The 23,635-nt window shown below is 38.4% G+C and overlaps 3 protein-coding genes across 4 annotated transcripts; all 3 read right to left on the minus strand.

The window, feature by feature from the left end:
• Positions 1-1,172: 1,172 nt before the first annotated feature.
• On the minus strand, positions 1,173-7,136 carry LOC142103465 (speedy protein 1-B-like). Of its 2 annotated transcripts, none has more exons than XM_075187512.1 (7): positions 7,005-7,136; positions 5,959-6,086; positions 5,532-5,590; positions 5,032-5,117; positions 3,557-3,728; positions 3,294-3,474; positions 1,173-1,576 (listed from the first exon to the last, which is right to left on the minus strand). In XM_075187512.1, exons 1-7 carry the CDS (start codon positions 7,013-7,015, stop codon positions 1,527-1,529), a joined length of 687 nt encoding a protein of 228 aa, XP_075043613.1. In that variant the 5' UTR covers positions 7,016-7,136; the 3' UTR covers positions 1,173-1,526. The 2 variants fall into 2 exon arrangements, with proteins under 2 accessions (XP_075043613.1, XP_075043612.1); XM_075187511.1 differs by having other exon boundaries at positions 3,201-3,474.
• A 3,627-nt stretch (positions 7,137-10,763) lies between these two features.
• Positions 10,764-15,467, minus strand: LOC142103466 (speedy protein 1-B-like). Its single transcript, XM_075187513.1, has 6 exons — positions 15,336-15,467; positions 14,289-14,416; positions 13,186-13,244; positions 12,686-12,771; positions 11,211-11,382; positions 10,764-11,128 (listed from the first exon to the last, which is right to left on the minus strand). Exons 1-6 carry the CDS (start codon positions 15,344-15,346, stop codon positions 10,844-10,846), a joined length of 741 nt encoding a protein of 246 aa, XP_075043614.1. The 5' UTR covers positions 15,347-15,467; the 3' UTR covers positions 10,764-10,843.
• Positions 15,468-19,028: 3,561 nt separating this feature from the next.
• On the minus strand, positions 19,029-23,409 carry LOC142103468 (speedy protein 1-B-like). The gene is made up of 6 exons (XM_075187515.1): positions 23,339-23,409; positions 22,287-22,414; positions 21,184-21,242; positions 20,684-20,769; positions 19,557-19,728; positions 19,029-19,474 (listed from the first exon to the last, which is right to left on the minus strand). Exons 1-6 carry the CDS (start codon positions 23,347-23,349, stop codon positions 19,190-19,192), a joined length of 741 nt encoding a protein of 246 aa, XP_075043616.1. The 5' UTR covers positions 23,350-23,409; the 3' UTR covers positions 19,029-19,189.
• Between the last annotated feature and the right edge of the window lie 226 nt (positions 23,410-23,635).

Raw genomic sequence — 23,635 nt, forward strand, 5'->3', positions numbered from 1 at the left:
CCACTGAGAGAATGTAAGTGGAACGGAGTATTTTATTTATTACACTGATCACACAGGTTTGGAAATGCAATATATGGTAAGGCAACTAATAAAAGTCAGCAGGGTATAGCAGTGCTGAGAAGGCAATGTTACAATCCAAAATTGAAATATAGGATCCTTAGGTCTGTCTATCTTGGTACTACACTACCCAGAGGCGCGGAGTCTAACGGGACAGGTTGTCTTCACCAGGAACCCCCGCAAGGAGGTATGGGCTTTGCAGCCACTGCCCCGCAGATCGCGGCCCTCAAGGAGACTGCTAGACGAGACCCATATGGAGAACATAGGAGTAGAAGAAACTCTGCAGCGAGGAAATCACATAGAGGTTAACACACTTGAGCAGGAGATAGCTGTAGTTGAGTGGTACCAAACAGCAACTGAGAAATCACTGGAACAGTCAACTGAAAACGAGGAAGTGATGTCTGTGGATGAGTATCACTGAACAGCAACTGAGGAATCACTGAAACATGCGGATTAACTTGGTACTACTCTTCCCAGAGGCGCGGAGTCTAACGGGACAGGTTGTCTTCACCAGGAACCCCCGCAAGGAGGTATGGGCTTTGCAGCCACTGCCCCGCAGGTCGCGATCCTCAAGGAGACTGTTAGACAAGACCCGTTTGAAGAACATAGGAGTAGAAGAATCTCTGCAGCGAGAAAATCACAGAGAGGTTAACACACTTGAGCAAGAGATAGCTGTAGTTGAGCGGTACTAAACAGCAACTGAGAATTAACTGGAACAGTGAACTGAACACAAGGAAGTGATGTCTGTGGATGAGTATCACTGAACAGCAACTGAGGAATCACTGGAACAACGAGGAAGTGATGTCTGTGGGTGAGTAACACTGAACAGCAACTGAGGAATAACGGGAACACAAACTGAACAGGAGGAAATTATGTCTGTTGATGAGTAGCACTGAACAGCAACGGAGAAATCATTGGAACAGCAAACTGAACATGAGGAAGGGTTATCTGAGGATGACTAGCACTAATCAGCATCTGAGGAATCAGTGGAACAGCTGACTTACTTTGTACTTCTCTTCCCAGAGGCGCGGAGTCTAACGGCACAGGTTGTCTTCACCAGGAACCCCCGCAAGGAGGTATGGGCTTTGCTGCCCTGCCCCGCAGGTCGCGGCCCTCTAAGAGAGTGTTAGATGAGACCCGTATGGAGAACATAGGAGTAGAAGAAACTCTGCTGCGAGGAAACCGCAGAGAGGTGAACACACTTGAGCAAGATATAGATGTAGTTGAGTATTACTGAACAGCAACTGAGAAATCACTGGAACAGTGAACTGAACACGAGGAAGTGATGTCTGTGGATGAGTATCACTGAACAGCAACTGAGGAATCAATTGAACAGCAAGTTGAACATGAGGAGATAATGGTTGTGGATGAGAGGCACTGAACACCAACCAGGAAGTCACTGGAACAGGTAGTTGAAGCAGCAGGAACAAATAGAACACTTGAGTTGTTATAGAGTGATAATTGTCTGGTTATAATTGCCACTCAAAGCTTCTTCCATGCTTCAGAGTTTGTTGTTGAACTACAATAGAAGAAAAATGTTATTTATTTAATAGTAATTATAAACCTGATTATATTTAGGATCAAAAGCAGCAGTATCTTCATTGCCTTTATTTCTTATTAGTTAGATTTTAACCATAAACCACATTATCAAATTGAGAGGGGGAAGAGGTGGATACAATGTACATGTACACAGGGATTGTTTCACTAGTGCACTGCTGTTTAACTGATTGGCGCCTTTCAGTGGCTCACCACCACAGCACTATCCTAACAATGTATAATGTCCAGCGTGTAGCAGGTAATTAGTGGCTGCTTTTGCCTCAAGAGGGTCATAATTAAACCTAACAGTTTGCCAATGCATTAAATAAATTCAATAGGGGCAACAGTTTGCTATGATACCCCTTGTGATGCTTTGTGCATTTCTAAGTTTGTAGTAATTTTAGAGTTGTCTTTCAATGAAATTGATTACTTCATGTACCTATCCTTTAGAGTTGTGCTATTCATTTTAGCATTATTAAGAGTTCAGAGATATAGATTTTTCCGTCATACTTGGTGCCACATTTAGGAACAAATCTAAAGTGTGCAAATGTACATACCATGCTGTAATGCAAGAGCAGCAAATGCAATTTTATTTTGTATGCGTGGAAAATACTTCCTGGTTCTGCATTCAGCACACAAACACTGTGCAGCTTTCTTTTTACAAAGCAATGTAGAATTTAGCTAGGATGAGCTCCCACCTAAACTCTAAGTCTGTCCGCACATTTTAAATTTGTCCCTATTCGCAGTGCAACATGGGTTTGACAACATTGCACCTTTAAGCTAGATTTACTCCTAACTGGATCAGCCCCATAATTAAGTTTTACCGCAGTATGGGAGGTTTCACTTGTATGCAATTAATTGTGCCACCAGTGACCAGTATTTGGAGGAAGAGGTTATGAGATATTTAGCCACAGTTTTGCACCTTGTAATCCATACTTACCAACTTTCTGTTGGTGAAACCTGGGAGCCTGCAGAGAAGGTGGGCGTAATGGGGGGGGGGCTCCAAAATGGCGTCATTTTGTACCCGCCCCCATGACATGATGACGCAAAACGCGTCATTTGACAGCGGGGGCGGGGCCAAACGCCGCGATTCACCGGGAATCGCGGCGTTTGGGACTTAATTCTGCCCACTTCACTAGGAAGTGGGCAGAATTATCCAGATGCGGGGGATTGCCACACTCGCCTGGGAGCCCGGGAGACTCCCGCAAAATGCGGGAGTCTCCCGGATATTTCGGGAGAGTTGGCAAGTATGTTGTAATCACAGTGCACTATAGAAAGTTCTGTGAAGCATAATTAAAGACATAGCACAGGAGTGTGGAAGAACTAAAGATAACTGGAAGGTGTTACACCAATGTATGCTTTGCTTTATATAAACAGTACTCATCACCATATATTAAAGCACAAGAAATAATAATGAAATAACATGAAATAATAATGTGAACAAAATAAGGAACCAGGAGAGATGAGCATCCCTTCACCTAAAAAGAAATTACTTCCAAACATCAGGTTCCAGTAGTGCTGTCACAGCTGATTAATATAAACAAGCTAAAAACCCAGCTGTGAGAAATATAAGGTAAACAAGCTCAAGTTATACACCTACAACTCACTGTAAATGTCATAAGTGGGCACAGGAAGCAGATCTGGGGGTATGACGAGAAGGTCCTCGGACCACTGTCTATTAGAAATGTTAAACAACTCACCCTGTGGCATGGAGCCAGTGGAGGCTGCACTCTCAGGATCACCCATGCACCGGGAACAGGTGGCCGGGTTGAACCCCGGCCCTAGTGGGTAGAAATTATATTCCAAGTTCTTGTTGGCACCACTATGATGTACTGAGCGGTTTCTAAGCCATACAGAATGGGTTGGGTCTAACGCCATGATCTGTAATAAAACAAAAATCAATATCTCACCCACATGACAGCAGTATACACATTCATTGTGTTGCTTCATTACAGGAACTTACCTCATTGCAATGACGTCTGCTGACGACTGCTCTGTACTTCATTTGAGCAAATAGTTTTGTTTTTAGATTCACAAAGAGACGGAAGTGTTGTATCCATGTCTTTCCCAGTGCCCATGGGAATATTTCATAATGGTAATTGTCCTCTTCTTCTTCCATGTCATTTGCAAGGTACCTATGGAAAACACAAGAGTAGTTCAATGCTGGCATTTCTTGGCAGTTTTTTGCACTCACATTGGTTATGAACTATACCAGGGTGTCTCCTTACATACACAACCAGGTCAGTTCAGTATTTCCTTAACCACTTCATGTCCTGAGCTCTTAGCCCTTCATGACTAAGTCAGTTTCCAAGTTTTGGGAAGAATCAGTTTCTTAGTGATAACCTATTTTATCAAGGCAAATGTTATATTTTCCCTGAGATAAGGCTTTCTATGGTATATTGGATTTTTTTTAAAAAAAATAATTTAAGTCCGGTATACATGTCAAAGTTAGCAAAAAAAAAATCAGCTTCTTGTACCATTCAGTTACACCAAGCCCATTCTATTACAAAATATAATCAGGGAGACATCCCAAGTAGAGTGATACAAAATGTGTACTTTAACACTGAAGTAGTGATAGGGCTATGAGGGTTTTTTTCAGTGTTGAAAAAACCTTTTTTACAGTGTTCAGCATAAACTAAGAGGTATGTTAATAGCTCTGGCAGTGCTCACTGAAGAACAAATAGATTTCTGCAGTGGTGAAGAGCTCTGGTGCATCCACCTCGGTGAGTCAATGACTGACCAATAGCGAGTGATTAATCATGCAGATATATATACTTATTTGACTGGGTTAGTATTTATCCCATGTATATGAAGATTTCCCTCTAAACATGACCAATTAGAAGTATTTGCGGATAGTGCTCTAGTCTAGAAACATTGAAATGAACCAGCCTCTTTAAGCTATATGGCAGTTTACGTTGCTGTTTGTTAGTTTCAGCATCAAAACACATATCATGTTCAGAAAGAATTTGTGATTTTGGTTGAGGAAAGCGGAACTCATGAATAGTAAATTGGGTATGGCAGAATGACTCCATGTGTATTATAAATAGACCAGGCTAATGTGTATAAGAATGACAGCTTTACCTGACTATACCGTAAAACAGTGTGCCAGTAGGACTTACACATGTTATCACAAAGATGATCCCCCTTAAATATCTGTAAGCAGAAACTGCAATATTAGGGGCTTATTTAAATTTCATAGTTATTAATTCATGTAACAAACAGTAATGGACATATGAGGAATCCTATCTCAGACAGCTATACTATCACAATGATACTTTGGTGGCACATAGGAAGCACAGATGGACAATACTGCACCATAGCCTGTTGCAAATCTAAAGTAATAAATGCCCAGAGTATTCTTGTTCTGGTCGGTTTTAAATGTAGTGATTGAATAATATTATTTTACTATGAATACAAAAGTAAAAAAGCAATACTTACAGGGCAATAAAAAAATTCATTGGTGTATATTTGCTGATATAAAAGCCTGCCCTCTTAAAGTATGCAAATACCATAGCGATGAGGTACTGTAGAAGACAAAAAGCAAAACAAATGGTTGTGAATCCTTGCTCCAATAGCACGAGATATACAGTTATACAACTATACAGCTCAATTAAAGTTTACTGGCAGTAAATATACAGACCATCAAAGGATACAAAAATAATTGCAAACATTGGATGAAACACAAGTGCAGGATATTATAGACAGTATTGTGGTATGTACACAGTGGCTTCCATTCCCCTCAATGTGAGTGTAGCTGTGCTCACCGTGTGGTAAACAGCATCTTGGACAGATATAACCATTGATATACATTGATCAGTATAGTAAGCGCAGTATCAGTAAAGAACAGTATGAATACCAGAACACTGCTAGAGCTACAAAACTTGCAGTTTACTGAATATCTAGTGGTGGGCGGTCAGAATTGCATTATCCATACCCACCTTGTCCGAGATCTTCATGCAGGCATCCGCACATAGGAAGTCCTGGATCACTTTATTTTCTGCAAATGAAGAAGTTGTTAAAATCTTATATCAGTGACCACTTAAGACATCAAGGGAAGTAAAACATTCACCTACCACATTACATCTTGTTTTTTGGTTTTTTTTATATGAACACTTTTTACAGCTGTGGAAGGACTAGAATATTAAAGGACAATGACCCTATCCACAACAATTTTATAAAAATAAACACCTAAACGCAGGCAGGGATAACGAACATAAGAATTCACTTCCCTGTCACTGACATCTGGGGTTGTACAGGAATAAGATGCCAAAATCTCTACAATGGTACTTAGAAAAATAATTGTAACAATTTGGTCTTAATAATTGTTTGTGGTCTTAATAAATGTTAATAAATGTCAAGTCCTACCCAGCAGTTTGTAAAATGCAGTGTTCTCCTCTTGTCCTGGGCTAGGAGAATGTTCCGTACTGCAATGTTGTCTTCGGTCTTCCTGTAGTTTTATTTGCTTGGCAGGTTTCTGCTTCTCTTCTGTTGTCCTGTTGTTATAAATTCTTTAATTTTATATATGGATATAATGAATACTTATTTTCAAATGAAAGATAAAGGAAGTGATGTATTATCCATATAATTCATTTTTGATACAAAAATCTCCTGTCTGGTCACCTAGCACATGAGGGACACATACTACTTTTGGGAACTACTGCTGTAAAATGAGGATGCAGCTACTTTGTAGGATGCAGGTCTGGTTGAATTTGCACATTGTGAAAAGAGTATTAAAATTTCTTCAAAATCCTGTTACTATTCCTTTAGATCCTCCGCTTTCTTTAATTTTAACTTTTCAATTTTCTTTACAAAATACTTCTTGTTCCAGTCTTATTTATGTTTTAAATGAATTATGAGAGTGAGAGGGCACCAGACTGTCTGTATTTCATGTGTCATTTTTGTGTGATTGAATATTTATTTTACATGGGTATTGGGAACATATAATGCACATACTAGCGTTAAATGCACCAGGATGTTTATAAAGTCATCCCAGTGACAGTATAACAGCAACTCCCCATTACTGGCACCTCCTGAGTGCCCATAAATATCCTATAGTTTTGCAGGTGGAAAGAAACTCTGCAGCCACCCACAAGTCCGGTCATTCACCCATAAATGTGTATCTTTCTTCTTTCCACTCTTTTATTTAAATATTTTATCCCACTAAATGAAAAGTAATTTATGCATGTGGATGTCTTAAAATATAAAACTACCTATAACAAACTGAATTACACATCTATACACTCAGTAATGCACCATAAAAATATTCCCCAAGCAAATTGTGTATTGTATAATATTTGACATAAATATACCCACAGCTCCCATCACAATGCGTCTAGTTAATTACTGGCGTGACCCCTTTCACTATTCCTCCCATAACCTACTACATGTAGTGACTGGCTCATTGCACTTACCTCTTGTCCATTCTCCACCACTCAGTCACACCCAGCAAAGGATGAAGTGAAAGGAAAATTAAAAAAGAAGGTGTAGGTTAAAACAGAAGAAGAATTATGGGAAAATCAGCAACAAACAATGTACTATACAACACTAAACTTCTTAACTTATCTTAACTTAACTTAGCTTAACCTAATTTATCTTAACTTAACTTAGCTTAACTTAACTAAATAAAACCCAATATATCTTATAAATAAATATTATACTACAGATAACAGATCTAAATACAATATGCTATATAATCAAATATAAATATATATATATATGTATGTATCAATAAAGTATTCAAAATTCTGTTTTCAGCTCGAGAGTAATTGGCTCAGTATCGCAGGGCTCAAGAGTCACAGCGATATGAGGACCATCATGCACCAGGGCTCACGGCCAGTTTGAATGTATACAACTGACATCACCATGACAACCTGTCCTGCAGTGATGAGGACCGAGTTTCTAAAGCTGTTGTCATGGCTGCAACTAGACTTAAGAGGCCAATAGAGCTTAAATGCTGCATTACATAAAGGAACTAATTTATCAAATATAATTTAGGAAGCTGTCGCAAGTTTGACATGAGGTAGTGAATACAGTCAAGACTTAGTCATATGCACATCAGTCTTTCTGTTTTTAGGACTATTAAAAGTTACGGCAGTTAATCTACTGTTATCTAGCCAACTATAATCAATAGTTAATCTACTTTAGGTCCCTACTAATGGGCACTTGACCTACAGCGTTCATGGATGGTATTAGCAGTGGAGGAACTAATGCCAATACAAAAGCAATGGCTACTATGGGCAGGGCCAGTGTAAGGGCAACAAGGACCTGAAGGACCTATAGAGAGAAGCCCAGTTGACTCCCACCAGAGAGGGTGTGGCCATGGAGTACATACCTAGTGCCACCCTCCATCCACCTACATCTCCCTCCCATCTTCCCTAACATGAAGCACATCAATAACTTGTTCACACAGCATTTAAGGAAAGTAAAGATTTTAAAATATCTCCCAGCTGCCCCTCATGTGAGGACAATACATTTTTCACAGATACATAGGCAAGCAAGCAAAGAATAATATGGAGGTCACTTTTCACCTTAACAGCTTGGGCAATGTCTTCCAAACTTACATTAATGCACTTACAAAATTAGTGTTACCAGATACCAATGAAACTTTCACACAAAATCCTTTTTGAGTCAAACTATATTATAAAATTAAGTACAAAACAAGGTATTTCAAATATCATAAATAAAAAAGTATATGATCTCCTAGAAATGGGTTATCCAGAAAAATTTGAAAATCAAAAATGGTAATTAAATAATAGTAGCTATTTAATTTCATGAGGAAGGGAAGATAATGGGTAATTATTTAAATGTAGTTTAAAAGATCTTAAGCTTAGTGCTCCAAATTATAATACAATCTCTTGCGAATAACAGTACAAGTCCTGAGCATTGTCAATGATAGATCCAGTACATTTTGATGTTCAAATTCTTCCATTGGCTCACTCTTTTCCTCTACTGGATTTATACAGCATACACCCTTATCCTCACTGACCCAATCATTACTGCAACAGCTGTGTACTTCTTATGATGGAAAAACTCACAAAACAGTGAAAAGCTCAATCACTACAACCAAAATTGTTACAATTGGCAGCTTCCAATATTTCTTCCTCACTATATATGACCACATATTATATAGGAGCCACTGATTTTTATCATTAGACTGACACTTGACAGAATAAACATGTGTTAAGAAATCTATATTTATGCCACCTCCTCCAAAAAATAAATACATCTATTTAGTGTGTCTGGGACACAGGAAGACTCTGTATCTTGGATAAAGTCACAAAGAAACACTGTCATGTGAACCATGTTTTTGGGCAAGTCTTTGTCCCCATTTTGTTATCAGAACTTTAAGCAATTGCACTACTCATTAATTAATGATTGAAAATAGAGATGAGTGATGGCAATATGTAGAGTAGTGCCTCCTAATTTGTTTGGTGATATGACCCACCTATGGATATATATGCCACATTTTTCATTCAATGCTAATATTAAGCAATTAAAAAAAACAAAGCTATACATAAAAATAAGTGTTTAAAAAAGTTGATATATTTGTTGTATGAAAAGGAACGGATCCCTAATACACACGGGCCATTCACACATGCATCTTATATTCTCACATATCCCTTGTTGGGCATGTTTTCACATAGTCACACTCAGCCTCTGCAGGCGTAGCCCCCATCTCACTCAGCAACAGACAGCCTCCAACGACCGGACTGCCCCCAACCAGGGAGGCCACCAGCGGTCCATTTGACCACCCCTCACCACTTATTACCATGAAACACCGCCTCCTCCTAACGATATTAACCCTTGTGTTGTCAGCCTTGTTTTGGTGGGGAAAAAAGCGTGGGGTCTCCCCTGATTTTATGATAACCAGCACTAAGCAATTCAGCCAGGGCTGGTGGAATATAGCAGGGGAAGCCTCAACATGGGGTTCCCCTGTCATAATGACAAACCAGCCCCAGGTTGCTCAGCACTGGTCTGTGTCAGGCGCCGTCCCGTACGGCCGCCTGTCCTTCCGCCCAGCGCGTCTGGTTGCTTAGCAACCAGACGCATCACTTCCAGATCCTCGGCTGCCCGACCTCTGCAGGACAGCGCGCCCCGTTGCTAGGCAACTTCCAACATGGGGATTGTTTCACTAGTGCACTGCTGTTTAACTGATTGGCGCCTTTCAGTGGCTCACCCCCACAGCACTATCCTAAAAATGTATAATGTCCAGTGTGTAGCAGGAAATTAGTGGCTGCTTTTGCCACAAGAGGTTTGTAATTAATCCTAACAGTTTGCCAATGCATTAAATAAATTCAATAGGGGCATCAGTTTAGCTAAAAGTGGAATGCTATGATGCCTCTTGTGATGCTTTGTGCATTTCTAAGTTTGTAGTAATTTATACAGTTGTCTTTCATTGAAATTTCTTACTTTATGTACCTATCCTTTAGAGATGTGCTATTCATTTTAGCATTGCTCAGAGTTCAGAGATACATATTTTACCGTCACACTTGGTGCCACATTTAGGAACAAATCCATCTAAAGGGGGCAAATGGACATACCATGCTGTAATGCAAGAGGAGCAAATGCAGATTTATTTTGTATGCGTGGGAAATACTTCCTGCTTCTGCATTCAGCACACAAACATTGTGCAAGCTTTCTGTTTACAAAGCAATTTAGAATTTAGCTAGGATGAGCCCCCACCTAAACTCTAAGTCTGTCCGCACATTTTAAATTTGTCCCCTTCGCAGTGCAACATGGGTTTCACAAAATTGCACCTTTAAGCTAGATTTACTCCTAACTGGATCAGCCCCATAATTCAGTTTTACCACAGTATGGGAGGTTTCACTTGTATGCAATTAATTGTGCCACCAGTGACCAGTATTTGGAGGCAGAGGTTATGAGATATTTAGCCACAGTATTGCACTTTGTAATCACTGTGCACTATAGAAAGTTCTGTGAAGCATAAATAAAGACATAGAACAGGAGTGTGGAAGAATTAAAGATAACTTCAAGGTGTTACACCAATGTATGCTTTGCTTTATATAAACAGTACTCATCACCATCTATTGAAGCACAAGCAATAATAATGAAATAACAAGAAATAATAATGTGAACAAGATAAGGAACCAGGAGAGATGAGCATCCCTTCACCTAAAAAGAAATTACTTCCAAACATCAGGTTCCAGTAATGCTGTCACAGCTGATTAATATAAACAAGCTAAAAACCCAGCTGTGAGAAATATAAGTAAAACAAGCTCAAGTTATACACCTACAACTCACTGTAAATGTCATAAGTGGGCACAGGAAGCAGATCTGGGGGTATGACGAGAAGGTCCTCGGACCACTGTCTATTAGAAATGTTAAACAACTCACCCTGTGGCATGGAGCCAGTGGAGGCTGCACTCTCAGGATCACCCATGCACCGGGAACAGGTGGCCGGGTTGAACCCCGGCCCTAGTGGGTAGAAATTATGTTCCCTCTTCTTGTTGGCACCACTATGATGTACTGAGCGGTTTCTAAGCCATACAGAATGGGTTGGGTCTAACGCCATGATCTGTAATAAAAAAAAAATCAATATCTCACCCACATGACAGCAGTATACACATTCATTGTGTTGCTTCATTACAGGAACTTACCTCATTGCAATGACGTCTGCTGACGACTGCTCTGTACTTCATTTGAGCAAATAGTTTTGTTTTTAGATTCACAAAGAGACGGACGTGTTGTATCCATGTCTTTCCCAGTGCCCATGGGAATATTTCATAATGGTAATTGTCCTCTTCTTCTTCCATGTCATTTGCAAGGTACCTATGGAAAACACAAGAGTAGTTCAATGCTGGCATTTCTTGGCAGTTTTTTGCACTCACATTGGTTATGAACTATACCAGTGTGTCTCCTTACATACACAACCAGGTCAGTTCAGTATTTCCTTAACCACTTCATGTCCTGAGCTCTTAGCCCTTCATGACTAAGTCAGTTTCCAAGTTTTGGGAAGAATCAGTTTCTTAGTGATAACCTATTTTATCAAGGCAAATGTTATATTTTCCCTGAGATAAGGCTTTCTATGGTATATTGGATTTTTTTTAAAAAAAATAATTTAAGTCCGGTATACATGTCAAAGTTAGCAAAAAAAAAAATCAGCTTCTTGTACCATTCAGTTACACCAAGCCCATTCTATTACAAAATATAATCAGGGAGACATCCCAAGTAGAGTGATACAAAATGTGTACTTTAACACTGAAGTAGTGATAGGGCTATGAGGGTTTTTTTCAGTGTTGAAAAAACCTTTTTTCAGTGTTCAGCATAAACTAAGAGGTATGTTAATAGCTCTGGCAGTGCTCACTGAAGAACAAATAGATTTCTGCAGTGGTGAAGAGCTCTGGTGCATCCACCTCGGTGAGTCAATGACTGACCAATAGCGAGTGTTTAATCATGCAGATATATATACTTATTTGACTGGGTTAGTATTTATCCCATGTATATGAAGATTTCCCTCTAAACATGACCAATTAGAAGTATTTGCGGATAGTGCTCTAGTCTAGAAACATTGAAATGAAGCAGCCTCTTTAAGCTATATGGCAGTTTAAGTTACTGTTTGTTAGTTTCAGCATCAAAACACATATCATGTTCGGAAAGAATTTGTGATTTTGGTTGAGGAAAGCGGAACTCATGAATAGTAAATTGGGTATGGCAGACTGACTCCATGTGTATTAAAAATAAATCAGGCTAATGTGTATAAGAATGACAGCTTTACCTGACTATACCGTAAAACAGTGTGCCAGTAGCACTTACACATGTTATCACAAAGATGATCCCCCTTAAATATCTGTAAGCAGAAACTGCAATATTAGGGGCTTATTTAAATTTCATAGTTATTAATTCATGTAACAAACAGTAATGGACATATGAGGAATCCTATCTCAGACAGCTATACTATCACAATGATACTTTGGTGGCACATAGGAAGCACAGATGGACAATACTGCACCATAGCCTGTTGCAAATCTAAAGTAATAAATGCCCAGAGTATTCTTGTTCTGGTCGGTTTTAAATGTAGTGATTGAATAATATTATTTTACTATGAATACAAAAGTAAAAAAGCAATACTTACAGGGCAATAAAAAAATTCATTGGTGTATATTCGCTGATATATAAGCCTGCCCTCTTAAAGTATGCAAATACCATAGCGATGAGGTACTGTAGAAGACAAAAAGCAAAACAAATGGTTGTGAATCCTTGCTCCAATAGCACGAGATATACAGTTATACAACTATACAGCTCAATTAAAGTTTACTGGCAGTAAATAGACAGACCATCAAAGGATACAAAAAAAATTGCAAACATTGGATGAAACACAAGTGCAGGATATTATAGACAGTATTGTGGTATGTACACAGTGGCTTCCATTCCCCTCAATGTGAGTGTAGCTGTGCTCACCGTGTGGTAAACAGCATCTTGGACAGATATAACCATTGATATGCATTGATCAGTATAGTAAACGCAGTATCAGTAAAGAACAGTATGAATACCAGAACACTGCTAGAGATACAAAACTTGCTGTTTACTGAATATCTAGTGGTGGGCGGTCAGAATTGCATTATCCATACCCACCTTGTCCGAGATCTTCATGCAGGCATCCGCACATAGGAAGTCCTGGATCACTTTATTTTCTGCAAATGAAGAAGTTGTTAAAATCTTATATCAGTGACCACTTAAGACATCAAGGGAAGTAAAACATTCACGTCCTACCACATTACATCTTGTTTTTTGGTTTTTTTTATATGAACACTTTTTACAGCTGTGGAAGGACTGGAATATTAAAGGACAATGACCCTATCCACAACAATTTTATAAAAATAAACACCTAAACGCAGGCAGGGATAACGAACATAAGAATTCACTTCACTGCACTCTATGTATGTGTAACGTTCCTCAATGCTTCTAACAGGGAGAGGGGACATCCCCAGCAAAGGGCCGCTGAAGCAGAAGGGACGTTCTCCTGCTCAGGCTGTTAGATCTTTGATGCCTGAACCGATCCATTTAAAAACAGCGTCTGTCAATGCCTAAGGTGATATTGTGTAATAAACTGATAGTTGTACACATTTTTACTTCACACTTTATAAATTAAATTATTTGTTTTTGCAAATTAATGCACAAGTATATCCACTATTAATACTTGTCCTACTGCTTACATTTTTCTGGCAGATTTTCCATGTTCCATAGTATCAGTGTGGATGCATTTTGCAAAACCAAACTTAATTTTTGCCAAGTGTCTGCTGTGAATGATTTACAGTAAGAGAATGTTGTTTACAACAGTAAAGGATAAGTCGTCTGAAACTCTTCAAGACAGAAACCATTTTTGGGGTTTTGTACTCAGAAAGCTTAGCTGGGAATAACCTTTTAGTCTATCCAGTAGGATGGTATATTGGGATACCAAAGGTATTTGCTTTACTCACAGCCTTACAGTGGCAGAAACAGACTGCACAAGCAATGCTCACATGTGAATACTATTTGGAATAATCACAGAGCTAGAAACCGGGCAAAACATTTACTGGCCCCATATCACTGGACCCTCCGACTGTCACTGACATCTGGGGTTGTACAGGAATAAGATGCCAAAATCTCTACAATGGTACTTAGAAAAATAATTGTAACAATTTGGTCTTAATAATTGTTTGTGGTCTTAATAAATGTTAATAAATGTCAAGTCCTACCCAGCAGTTTGTAAAATGCAGTGTTCTCCTCTTGTCCTGGGCTAGGAGAATGTTCCGCACTGCAATGTTGTCTTCGGTCTTCCTGTAGTTTTATTTGCTTGGCAGGTTTCTGCTTCTCTTCTGTTGTCCTGTTGTTATAAATTCTTTAATTTTATATATGGATATAATGAATACTTATTTTCAAATGAAAGATAAAGGAAGTGATGTATTATCCATATAATTCATTTTTGATACAAAAATCTCCTGTCTGGTCACCTAGCACATGAGGGACACATACTAGTTTTGGGAACTACTGCTGTAAAATGAGGATGCAGCTACTTTGCAGGATGCAGGTCTGGTTGAATTTGCACATTGTGAAAAGAGTATTAAAATTTCTTCAAAATCCTGTTACTATTCCTTTAGATCCTCCGCTTTCTTTAATTTTAACTTTTCAATTTTCTTTACAAAATACTTCTTGTTCCAGCCTTATTTATGTTTTAAATGAATTATGAGAGTTTGAGGGCACCAGACTGTCTGTATTTCATGTGTCATTTTTGTGTGATTGAATATTTATTTTACATGGGTATTGGGCACATATAATGCACATACTAGCGTCAAATGCACCAGGATGTTTATAAAGTCATCCCAGTGATAGTATAACAGCAACTCCCCATTACTGGCACCTCCTGAGTGCCCATAAATATCCAATAGTTTTGCAGGTGGAAAGAAACTCTGCAGCCACCCACATGTCCGGTCATTCAGCCATAAATGTGTATCTTTCTTCTTTCCACTCTTATTTAAATATTTTATCCCACTAAATGAAAAGTAATTTATGCATGTGGATGTCTCAAAATATAAAACTACCTATAACAAAATTAATTACACATCTATACACTCAGTAATGCACCATAAAAATATTCCCCAAGCTAGTGATATTGTGTATTGTATAATATTTGACATATATACCCACAGCTCCCATCACAATGCGTCTAGCCAATTACTGGCGTGACCCCTTTCACTTTTCCTCCCATAACCTACTACATGTAGTGACTGGCTCATTGCACTTACCTCTTGTCCATTCTCCACCACTCAGTCACACCCAGCAAAGGATGAAGTGAAAGGAAAATTAAAAAAGAAGGTGTAGGTTAAAACAGAAGAAGAATTATGGGAAAATCAGCAACAAACAATGTACTATACAACACTAAACTTCTTAACTTATCTTAACTTAACTTAGCTTAACCTAATTTATCTTAACTTAACTTAGCTTAACTTAACTAAATAAAACCCAATATATCTTATAAATAAATATTATACTACAGATAACAGATCTAAATACAATATGCTATATAATAAAATATAAATATATATATATATATATATATATATATGTATGTATCAATAAAGTATTCAAAATTCAGTTTTCAGCAGGAGAGTGATTTGCTCAGTATCGCAGGGCTCTAGAGTCACAGCGATATGAGGACCATCATGCACCAGGGCTCACGGCCAGTTTGAATGTATACAACTGACATCAACATGACAACCTGCTCTGCAGTGATGATGACCGAGTTTCTAAAGCTATTGTCATGGCTGCAACTAGACTTAAGGGGCCACTAGAGCTAAAATGCTGCATTACATAAAGGAACTAATTTATCAAATATAATTTAGGAAGCTGTCGCAAGTTTGACATGAGGTAGTGAATACAGTCAAGACTTAGTCATATGCACATCAGTCTTTCTGTTTTTAGGACTATTAAAAGTTACGGCAGTTAATCTACTGTTATCTAGTCAACTGTAATCAATAGTTAATCTATTTTAGGTCCCTACTAATGGGCACTTGACCTACAGTGTTCATTGATGGTATTAGCAGTGGAGGAACTAATGCCAATACAAAAGCAATGGCTACTATGGGCAGGGCCAGTGTAAGGGCAACAAGGCGCCTGAAGGACCTATAGAGAGAAGCCCAGTTGACTCCCACCAGAGAGGGTGTGGCCATGGAGTACATACCTAGTGCCACCCTCCATCCACCTACATCTCCCTCCCATCTTCCCTAACATGAAGCACATCAATAACTTGTTCACACAGCATTTAAGGAAAGTAAAGATTTTGAAATATCTCCCAGCTGCCCCTCATGTGAGGACAATACATTTTTCACAGATACATAGGCAAGCAAGCAAAGAATAATATGGAGGTCACTTTTCACCTTAACAGCTTGGGCAATGTCTTCCAAACTTACATTAATGCACTTACAAAATTAGTGTTACCAGATACCAATGAAACTTTCACACAAAATCCTTTTTGAGTCAAACTATATTATAAAATTAAGTACAAAACAAGGTATTTCAAATATCATAAATAAAAAAGTATATGATCTCCTAGAAATGGGTTATCCAGAAAAATTTGAAAATCAAAAATGGTAATTAAATAATAGTAGCTATTTAATTTCATGAGGAAGGGAAGATAATGGGTAATTATTTAAATGTAGTTTAAAAGATCTTAAGCTTAGTGCTCCAAATTATAATACAATCTCTTGCGAATAACAGTACAAGTCCTGAGCATTGTCAATGATAGATCCAGTACATTTTGATGTTCAAATTCTTCCATTGGCTCACTCTTTTCCTCTACTAGATTTATACAGCATACACCCTTATCCTCACTGACCCAATCATTACTGCAACAGCTGTGTACTTCTTATGATGGAAAAACTCACAAAACAGTGAAAAGCTCAATCACTACAACCAAAATTGTTACAATTGGCAGCTTCCAATATTTCTTCCTCACTATATATGACCACATATTATATAGGAGCCACTGATTTTTATCATTAGACTAACACTTGACAGAATAAACATGTGTTAAGAAATCTATATTTATGCCACCTCCTCCAAAAAATAAATACATCTATTTAGTGTGTCTGGGACACAGGAAGACTCTGTATCTTGGATAAAGTCACAAAGAAACACTGTCATGTGAACCATGTTTTTGGGCAAGTCTTTGTCCCCATTTTGTTATCAGAACTTTAAGCAATTGCACTACTCATTAATTAATGATTGAAAATAGAGATGAGTGATGGCAATATGTAGAGTAGTGCCTCCTAATTTGTTTGGTGATATGACCCACCTATGGATATATATGCCACATTTTTCATTCAATGCTAATATTAAGCAATTAAAAAAAACAAGGCTATACATAAAAATAAGTGTTTAAAAAAGTTGATATATTTGTTGTATGAAAAGGAACGGATCCCTAATACACACGGGCCATTCACACATGCATCTTATATTCTCACATATCCCTTGTTGGGCATGTTTTCACATAGTCACACTCAGCCTCTGCAGGCGTAGCCCCCATCTCACTCAGCAATAGACAGCCTCCAACGACCGGACTGCCCCCAACCAGGGAGGCCACCAGCGGTCCATTTGACCACCCCTCACCACTTATTACCATGAAACACCGCCTCCTCCTAACGATATTAACCCTTGTGTTGTCAGCCTTGTTTTGGTGGGGAAAAAAGCGTGGGGTCTCCCCTGATTTTATGATAACCAGCACTAAGCAATTCAGCCAGGGCTGGTGGAATATAGCAGGGGAAGCCTCAATATGGGGTTCCCCTGTCATAATGACAAACCAGCCCCAGGTTGCTCAGCACTGGTCTGTGTCAGGCGCCGTCCCGCACGGCCGCCTGTCCTTCCGCCCAGCGCGTCTGGTTGCTTAGCAACCAGACGCATCACTTCCGGATCCTCGGCTGCCCGACCTCTGCAGGACAGCGCGCCCTGTTGCTAGGCAACTTCCAACATGGGGGTTGTTTCACTAGTGCACTGCTATTTAACTGATTGGCGCCTTTCAGTGGCTCACCCCCACAGCACTATCCTAAAAATGTATAATGTCCAGTGTGTAGCAGGAAATTAGTGGCTGCTTTTGCCTCAAAAGGTTTGTAATTAATCCTAACAGTTTGCCAATGCATTAAATAAATTCAATAGGGGCATCAGTTTAGCTAAAAGTGGAATGCTATGATGCCCCTTGTGATGCTTTGTGCATTTCTAAGTTTGTAGTAATTTATACAGTTGTCTTTCATTGAAATTTCTTACTTTATGTACCTATCCTTTAGAGATGTGCTATTCATTTTAGCATTGCTCAGAGTTCAGAGATACATATTTTACCGTCACACTTGGTGCCACATTTAGGAACAAATCCATCTAAAGGGGGCAAATGGACATACCATGCTGTAATGCAAGAGGAGCAAATGCAGATTTATTTTGTATGCGTGGGAAATACTTCCTGCTTCTGCATTCAGCACACAAACATTGTGCAAGCTTTCTGTTTACAAAGCAATTTAGAATTTAGCTAGGATGAGCCCCCACCCCAACTCTAAGTCTGTCCGCACATTTTAAATTTGTCCCCTTCGCAGTGCAACATGGGTTTCACAAAATTGCACCTTTAAGCTAGATTTACTCCTAACTGGATCAGCCCCATAATTCAGTTTTACCACAGTATGGGAGGTTTCACTTGTATGCAATTAATTGTGCCACCAGTGACCAGTATTTGGAGGCAGAGGTTATGAGATATTTAGCCACAGTATTGCATCTTGTAATCACTGTGCACTATAGAAAGTTCTGTGAAGCATAAATAAAGACATAGAACAGGAGTGTGGAAGAATTAAAGATAACTTCAAGGTGTTACACCAATGTATGCTTTGCTTTATATAAACAGTACTCATCACCATCTATTGAAGCACAAGCAATAATAATGAAATAACAAGAAATAATAATGTGAACAAAATAAGGAACCAGGAGAGATGAGCATCCCTTGACCTAAAAAGAAATGACTTCCAAACATCAGGTTCCAGTAGTGCTGTCACAGCTGATTAATATAAACAAGCTAAAAACCCAGCTGTGAGAAATATAAGGTAAACAAGCTCAAGTTATACACCTAGAACTCACTGTAAATGTCATAAGTGGGCACAGGAAGCAGATCTGGGGGTATGACGAGAAGGTCCTCGGACCACTGTCTATTAGAAATGTTAAACAACTCACCCTGTGGCATGGAGCCAGTGGAGGCTGCACTCTCAGGATCACCCATGCACCGGGAACAGGTGGCCGGGTTGAACCCCGGCCCTAGTGGGTAGAAATTATGTTCCCTCTTCTTGTTGGCACCACTATGATGTACTGAGCGGTTTCTAAGCCATACAGAATGGTTTGGGTCTAACGCCATGATCTGTAATAAAAAAAAAATCAATATCTCACCCACATGACAGCAGTATACACATTCATTGTGTTGCTTCATTACAGGAACTTACCTCATTGCAATGACGTCTGCTGACGACTGCTCTGTACTTCATTTGAGCAAATAGTTTTGTTCTTAGATTCACAAAGAGACGGAAGTGTTGTATCCATGTCTTTCCCAGTGCCCATGGGAATATTTCATAATGGTAATTGTCCTCTTCTTCTTCCATGTCATTTGCAAGGTACCTATGGAAAACACAAGAGTAGTTCAATGCTGGCATTTCTTGGCAGTTTTTTGCACTCACATTGGTTATGAACTATACCAGTGTGTCTCCTTACATACACAACCAGGTCAGTTCAGTATTTCCTTAACCACTTCATGTCCTGAGCTCTTAGCCCTTCATGACTAAGTCAGTTTCCAAGTTTTGGGAAGAATCAGTTTCTTAGTGATAACCTATTTTATCAAGGCAAATGTTATAATTTCCCTGAGATAAGGCTTTCTATGGTATATTGGATTTTTTTTTTAAAAAATAATTTAAGTCCGGTATACATGTCAAAGTTAGCAAAAAAAAAAAACAGCTTTTTGTACCATTCAGTTACACCAAGCCCATTCTATTACAAAATATAATCAGGGAGACATCCCAAGTAGAGTGATACAAAATGTGTACTTTAACACTGAAGTAGTGATAGGGCTATGAGGGTTTTTTTCAGTGTTGAAAAAACCTTTTTTACAGTGTTCAGCATAAACTAAGAGGTATGTTAATAGCTCTGGCAGTGCTCACTGAAGAACAAATAGATTTCTGCAGTGGTAAATCAGGCTAATGTGTATAAGAATGACAGCTTTCTGACTATACCGTAAAACAGTGTGCCAGTAGCACTTACACATGTTATCACAAAGATGATCCCCCTTAAATATCTGTAAGCAGAAACTGCAATATTAGGGGCTTATTTAAATTTCATAGTTATTAATTCATGTAACAAACAGTAATGGACATATGAGGAATCCTATCTCAGACAGCTATACTATCACAATGATACTTTGGTGGCACATAGGAAGCACAGATGGACAATACTGCACCATAGCCTGTTGCAAATCTAAAGTAATAAATGCCCAGAGTATTCTTGTTCTGGTCGGTTTTAAATGTAGTGATTGAATAATATTATTTTACTATGAATACAAAAGTAAAAAAGCAATACTTACAGGGCAATAAAAAAATTCATTGGTGTATATTCGCTGATATATAAGCCTGCCCTCTTGAAGTATGCAAATACCATAGCGATGAGGTACTGTAGAAGACAAAAAGCAAAACAAATGGTTGGGAATCCTTGCTCCAATAGCACGAGATATACAGTTATACAACTATACAGCTCAATTAAAGTTTACTGGCAGTAAATATACAGACCATCAAAGGATACAAAAAAAATTGCAAACATTGGATGAAACACAAGTGCAGGATATTATAGACAGTATTGTGGTATGTACACAGTGGCTTCCATTCCCCTCAATGTGAGTGTAGCTGTGCTCACCGTGTGGTAAACAGCATCTTGGACAGATATAACCATTGATATACATTGATCAGTATAGTAAACGCAGTATCAGTAAAGAACAGTATGAATACCAGAACACTGCTAGAGCTACAAAACTTGCTGTTTACTGAATATCTAGTGGTGGGCGGTCAGAATTGCATTATCCATACCCACCTTGTCCGAGATCTTCATGCAGGCATCCGCACATAGGAAGTCCTGGATCACTTTATTTTCTGCAAATGAAGAAGTTGTTAAAATCTTATATCAGTGACCACTTAAGACATCAAGGGAAGTAAAACATTCACGTCCTACCACATTACATCTTGTTTTTTTTTGTTTTTTTATATGAACACTTTTTACAGCTGTGGAAGGACTGGAATATTAAAGGACAATGACCCTATCCACAACAATTTTATAAAAATAACACCTAAACGCAGGCAGGGATAACGAACATAAGAATTCACTTCACTGCACTCTATGTATGTGTAACGTTCCTCAATGCTTCTAACAGGGAGAGGGGACATCCCCAGCAAAGGGCCGCTGAAGCAGAAGGGACGTTCTCCTGCTCAGGCTGTTAGATCTTTGATGCCTGAACCGATCCATTTAAAAACAGCGTCTGTCAATGCCTAAGGTGATATTGTGTAATAAACTGATAGTTGTACACATTTTTACTTCACACTTTATAAATTAAATTATTTGTTTTTGCAAATTAATGCACAAGTATATCCACTATTAATACTTGTCCTACTGCTTACATTTTTCTGGCAGATTTTCCATGTTCCATAGCATCAGTGTGGATGCATTTTGCAAAACCAAACTTAATTTTTGCCAAGTGTCTGCTGTGAATGATTTACAGTAAGAGGATGTTGTTTACAACAGTAAAGGATAAGTCGTCTGAAACTCTTCAAGACAGAAACCATTTTTGGGGTTTTGTACTCAGAAAGCTTAGCTGGGAATAACCTTTTAGTCTATCCAGTAGGATGGTATATTGGGATACCAAAGGTATTTGCTTTACTCACAGCCTTACAGTGGCAGAAACAGACTGCACAAGCAATGCTCACATGTGAATACTATTTGGAATAATCACAGAGCTAGAAACCGGGCAAAACATTTACTGGCCCCATATCACTGGACCCTCCGACTGTCACTGACATCTGGGGTTGTACAGGAATAAGACGCCAAAATCTCTACAATGGTACTTAGAAAAATAATTGTAACAATTTGGTCTTAATAATTGTTTGTGGTCTTAATAAATGTTAATAAATGTCAAGTCCTACCCAGCAGTTTGTAAAATGCAGTGTTCTCCTCTTGTCCTGGGCTAGGAGAATGTTCCGCACTGCAATGTTGTCTTCGGTCTTCCTGTAGTTTTATTTGCTTGGCAGGTTTCTGCTTCTCTTCTGTTGTCCTGTTGTTATAAATTCTTTAATTTTATATATGGATATAATGAATACTTATTTTCAAATGAAAGATAAAGGAAGTGATGTATTATCCATATAATTCATTTTTGATACAAAAATCTCCTGTCTGGTCACCTAGCACATAGGGGATACATACTAGTTTTGGGAACTACTGCTGTAAAATGAGGATGCAGCTACTTTGCAGGATGCAGGTCTGGTTGAATTTGCACATTGTGAAAAGAGTATTAAAATTTCTTCAAAATCCTGTTACTATTCCTTTAGATCCTCTGCTTTCTTTAATTTTAACTTTTCAATTTTCTTTACAAAATACTTCTTGTTCCAGCCTTATTTATGTTTTAAATGAATTATGAGAGTGAGAGGGCACCAGACTGTCTGTATTTCATGTGTCATTTTTGTGTGATTGAATATTTATTTTATTTTACATGGGTATTGGGCACATATAATGCGCATACTAGCGTCAAATGCACCAGGATGCTTATAAAGTCATCCCAGTGATAGTATAACAGCAACTCCCCATTACTGGCACCTCCTGAGTGCCCATAAATATCCAATAGTTTTGCAGGTGGAAAGAAACTCTGCAGCCACCCACATGTCCGGTCATTCAGCCATAAATGTGTATCTTTCTTCTTTCCACTCTTATTTAAATATTTTATCCCACTAAATGAAAAGTAATTTATGCATGTGGATGTCTAAAAATATAAAACTACCTATAACAAAATTAATTACACATCTATACACTCAGTAATGCACCATAAAAATATTCCCCAAGCTAGTGATATTGTGTATTGTATAATATTTGACATATATACCCACAGCTCCCATCACAATGCGTCTAGCCAATTACTGGCGTGACCCCTTTCACTATTCCTCCCATAACCTACTACATGTAGTGACTGGCTCATTGCACTTACCTCTTGTCCATTCTCCACCACTCAGTCACACCCAGCAAAGGATGAAGTGAAAGGAAAATTAAAAAAGAAGGTGTAGGTCAAAACAGAAGAAGAATTATGGGAAAATCAGCAACAAACAATGTACTATACAACACTAAACGTCTTAACTTATCTTAACTTAACTTAGCTTAACCTAATTTATCTTAACTTAACTTAGCTTAACTTAACTAAATAAAACCCAATATATCTTATAAATAAATATTATACTACAGATAACAGATCTAAATACAATATGCTATATAATAAAATATATATAAT

Source organism: Mixophyes fleayi, chromosome 10 (assembly GCF_038048845.1).
Source record: "Mixophyes fleayi isolate aMixFle1 chromosome 10, aMixFle1.hap1, whole genome shotgun sequence".
NCBI lineage: Eukaryota > Metazoa > Chordata > Amphibia > Anura > Limnodynastidae > Mixophyes > Mixophyes fleayi.

What these genes read in the sequence shown, in the direction of transcription:
- LOC142103465 (XM_075187511.1), bottom strand. An exon ending in GCATGAAGATCTCGGACAAG is followed by an intron (nt 5,118 to 5,531) that starts GTGGGTATGGAT and finishes TGTCTTCTACAG; the next exon opens with TACCTCATCGCTATGGTATT. An exon ending in ATGAATTTTTTTATTGCCCT is followed by an intron (nt 3,729 to 5,031) that starts GTAAGTATTGCT and finishes TGTTTTCCATAG; the next exon opens with GTACCTTGCAAATGACATGG.
- LOC142103466 (XM_075187513.1), bottom strand. An exon ending in TGCATTTTACAAACTGCTGG is followed by an intron (nt 13,245 to 14,288) that starts GTAGGACTTGAC and finishes CTTCATTTGCAG; the next exon opens with AAAATAAAGTGATCCAGGAC. An exon ending in GCATGAAGATCTCGGACAAG is followed by an intron (nt 12,772 to 13,185) that starts GTGGGTATGGAT and finishes TGTCTTCTACAG; the next exon opens with TACCTCATCGCTATGGTATT.
- LOC142103468 (XM_075187515.1), bottom strand. An exon ending in ATGAATTTTTTTATTGCCCT is followed by an intron (nt 19,729 to 20,683) that starts GTAAGTATTGCT and finishes TGTTTTCCATAG; the next exon opens with GTACCTTGCAAATGACATGG. An exon ending in GCAGACGTCATTGCAATGAG is followed by an intron (nt 19,475 to 19,556) that starts GTAAGTTCCTGT and finishes TTTTTATTACAG; the next exon opens with ATCATGGCGTTAGACCCAAA.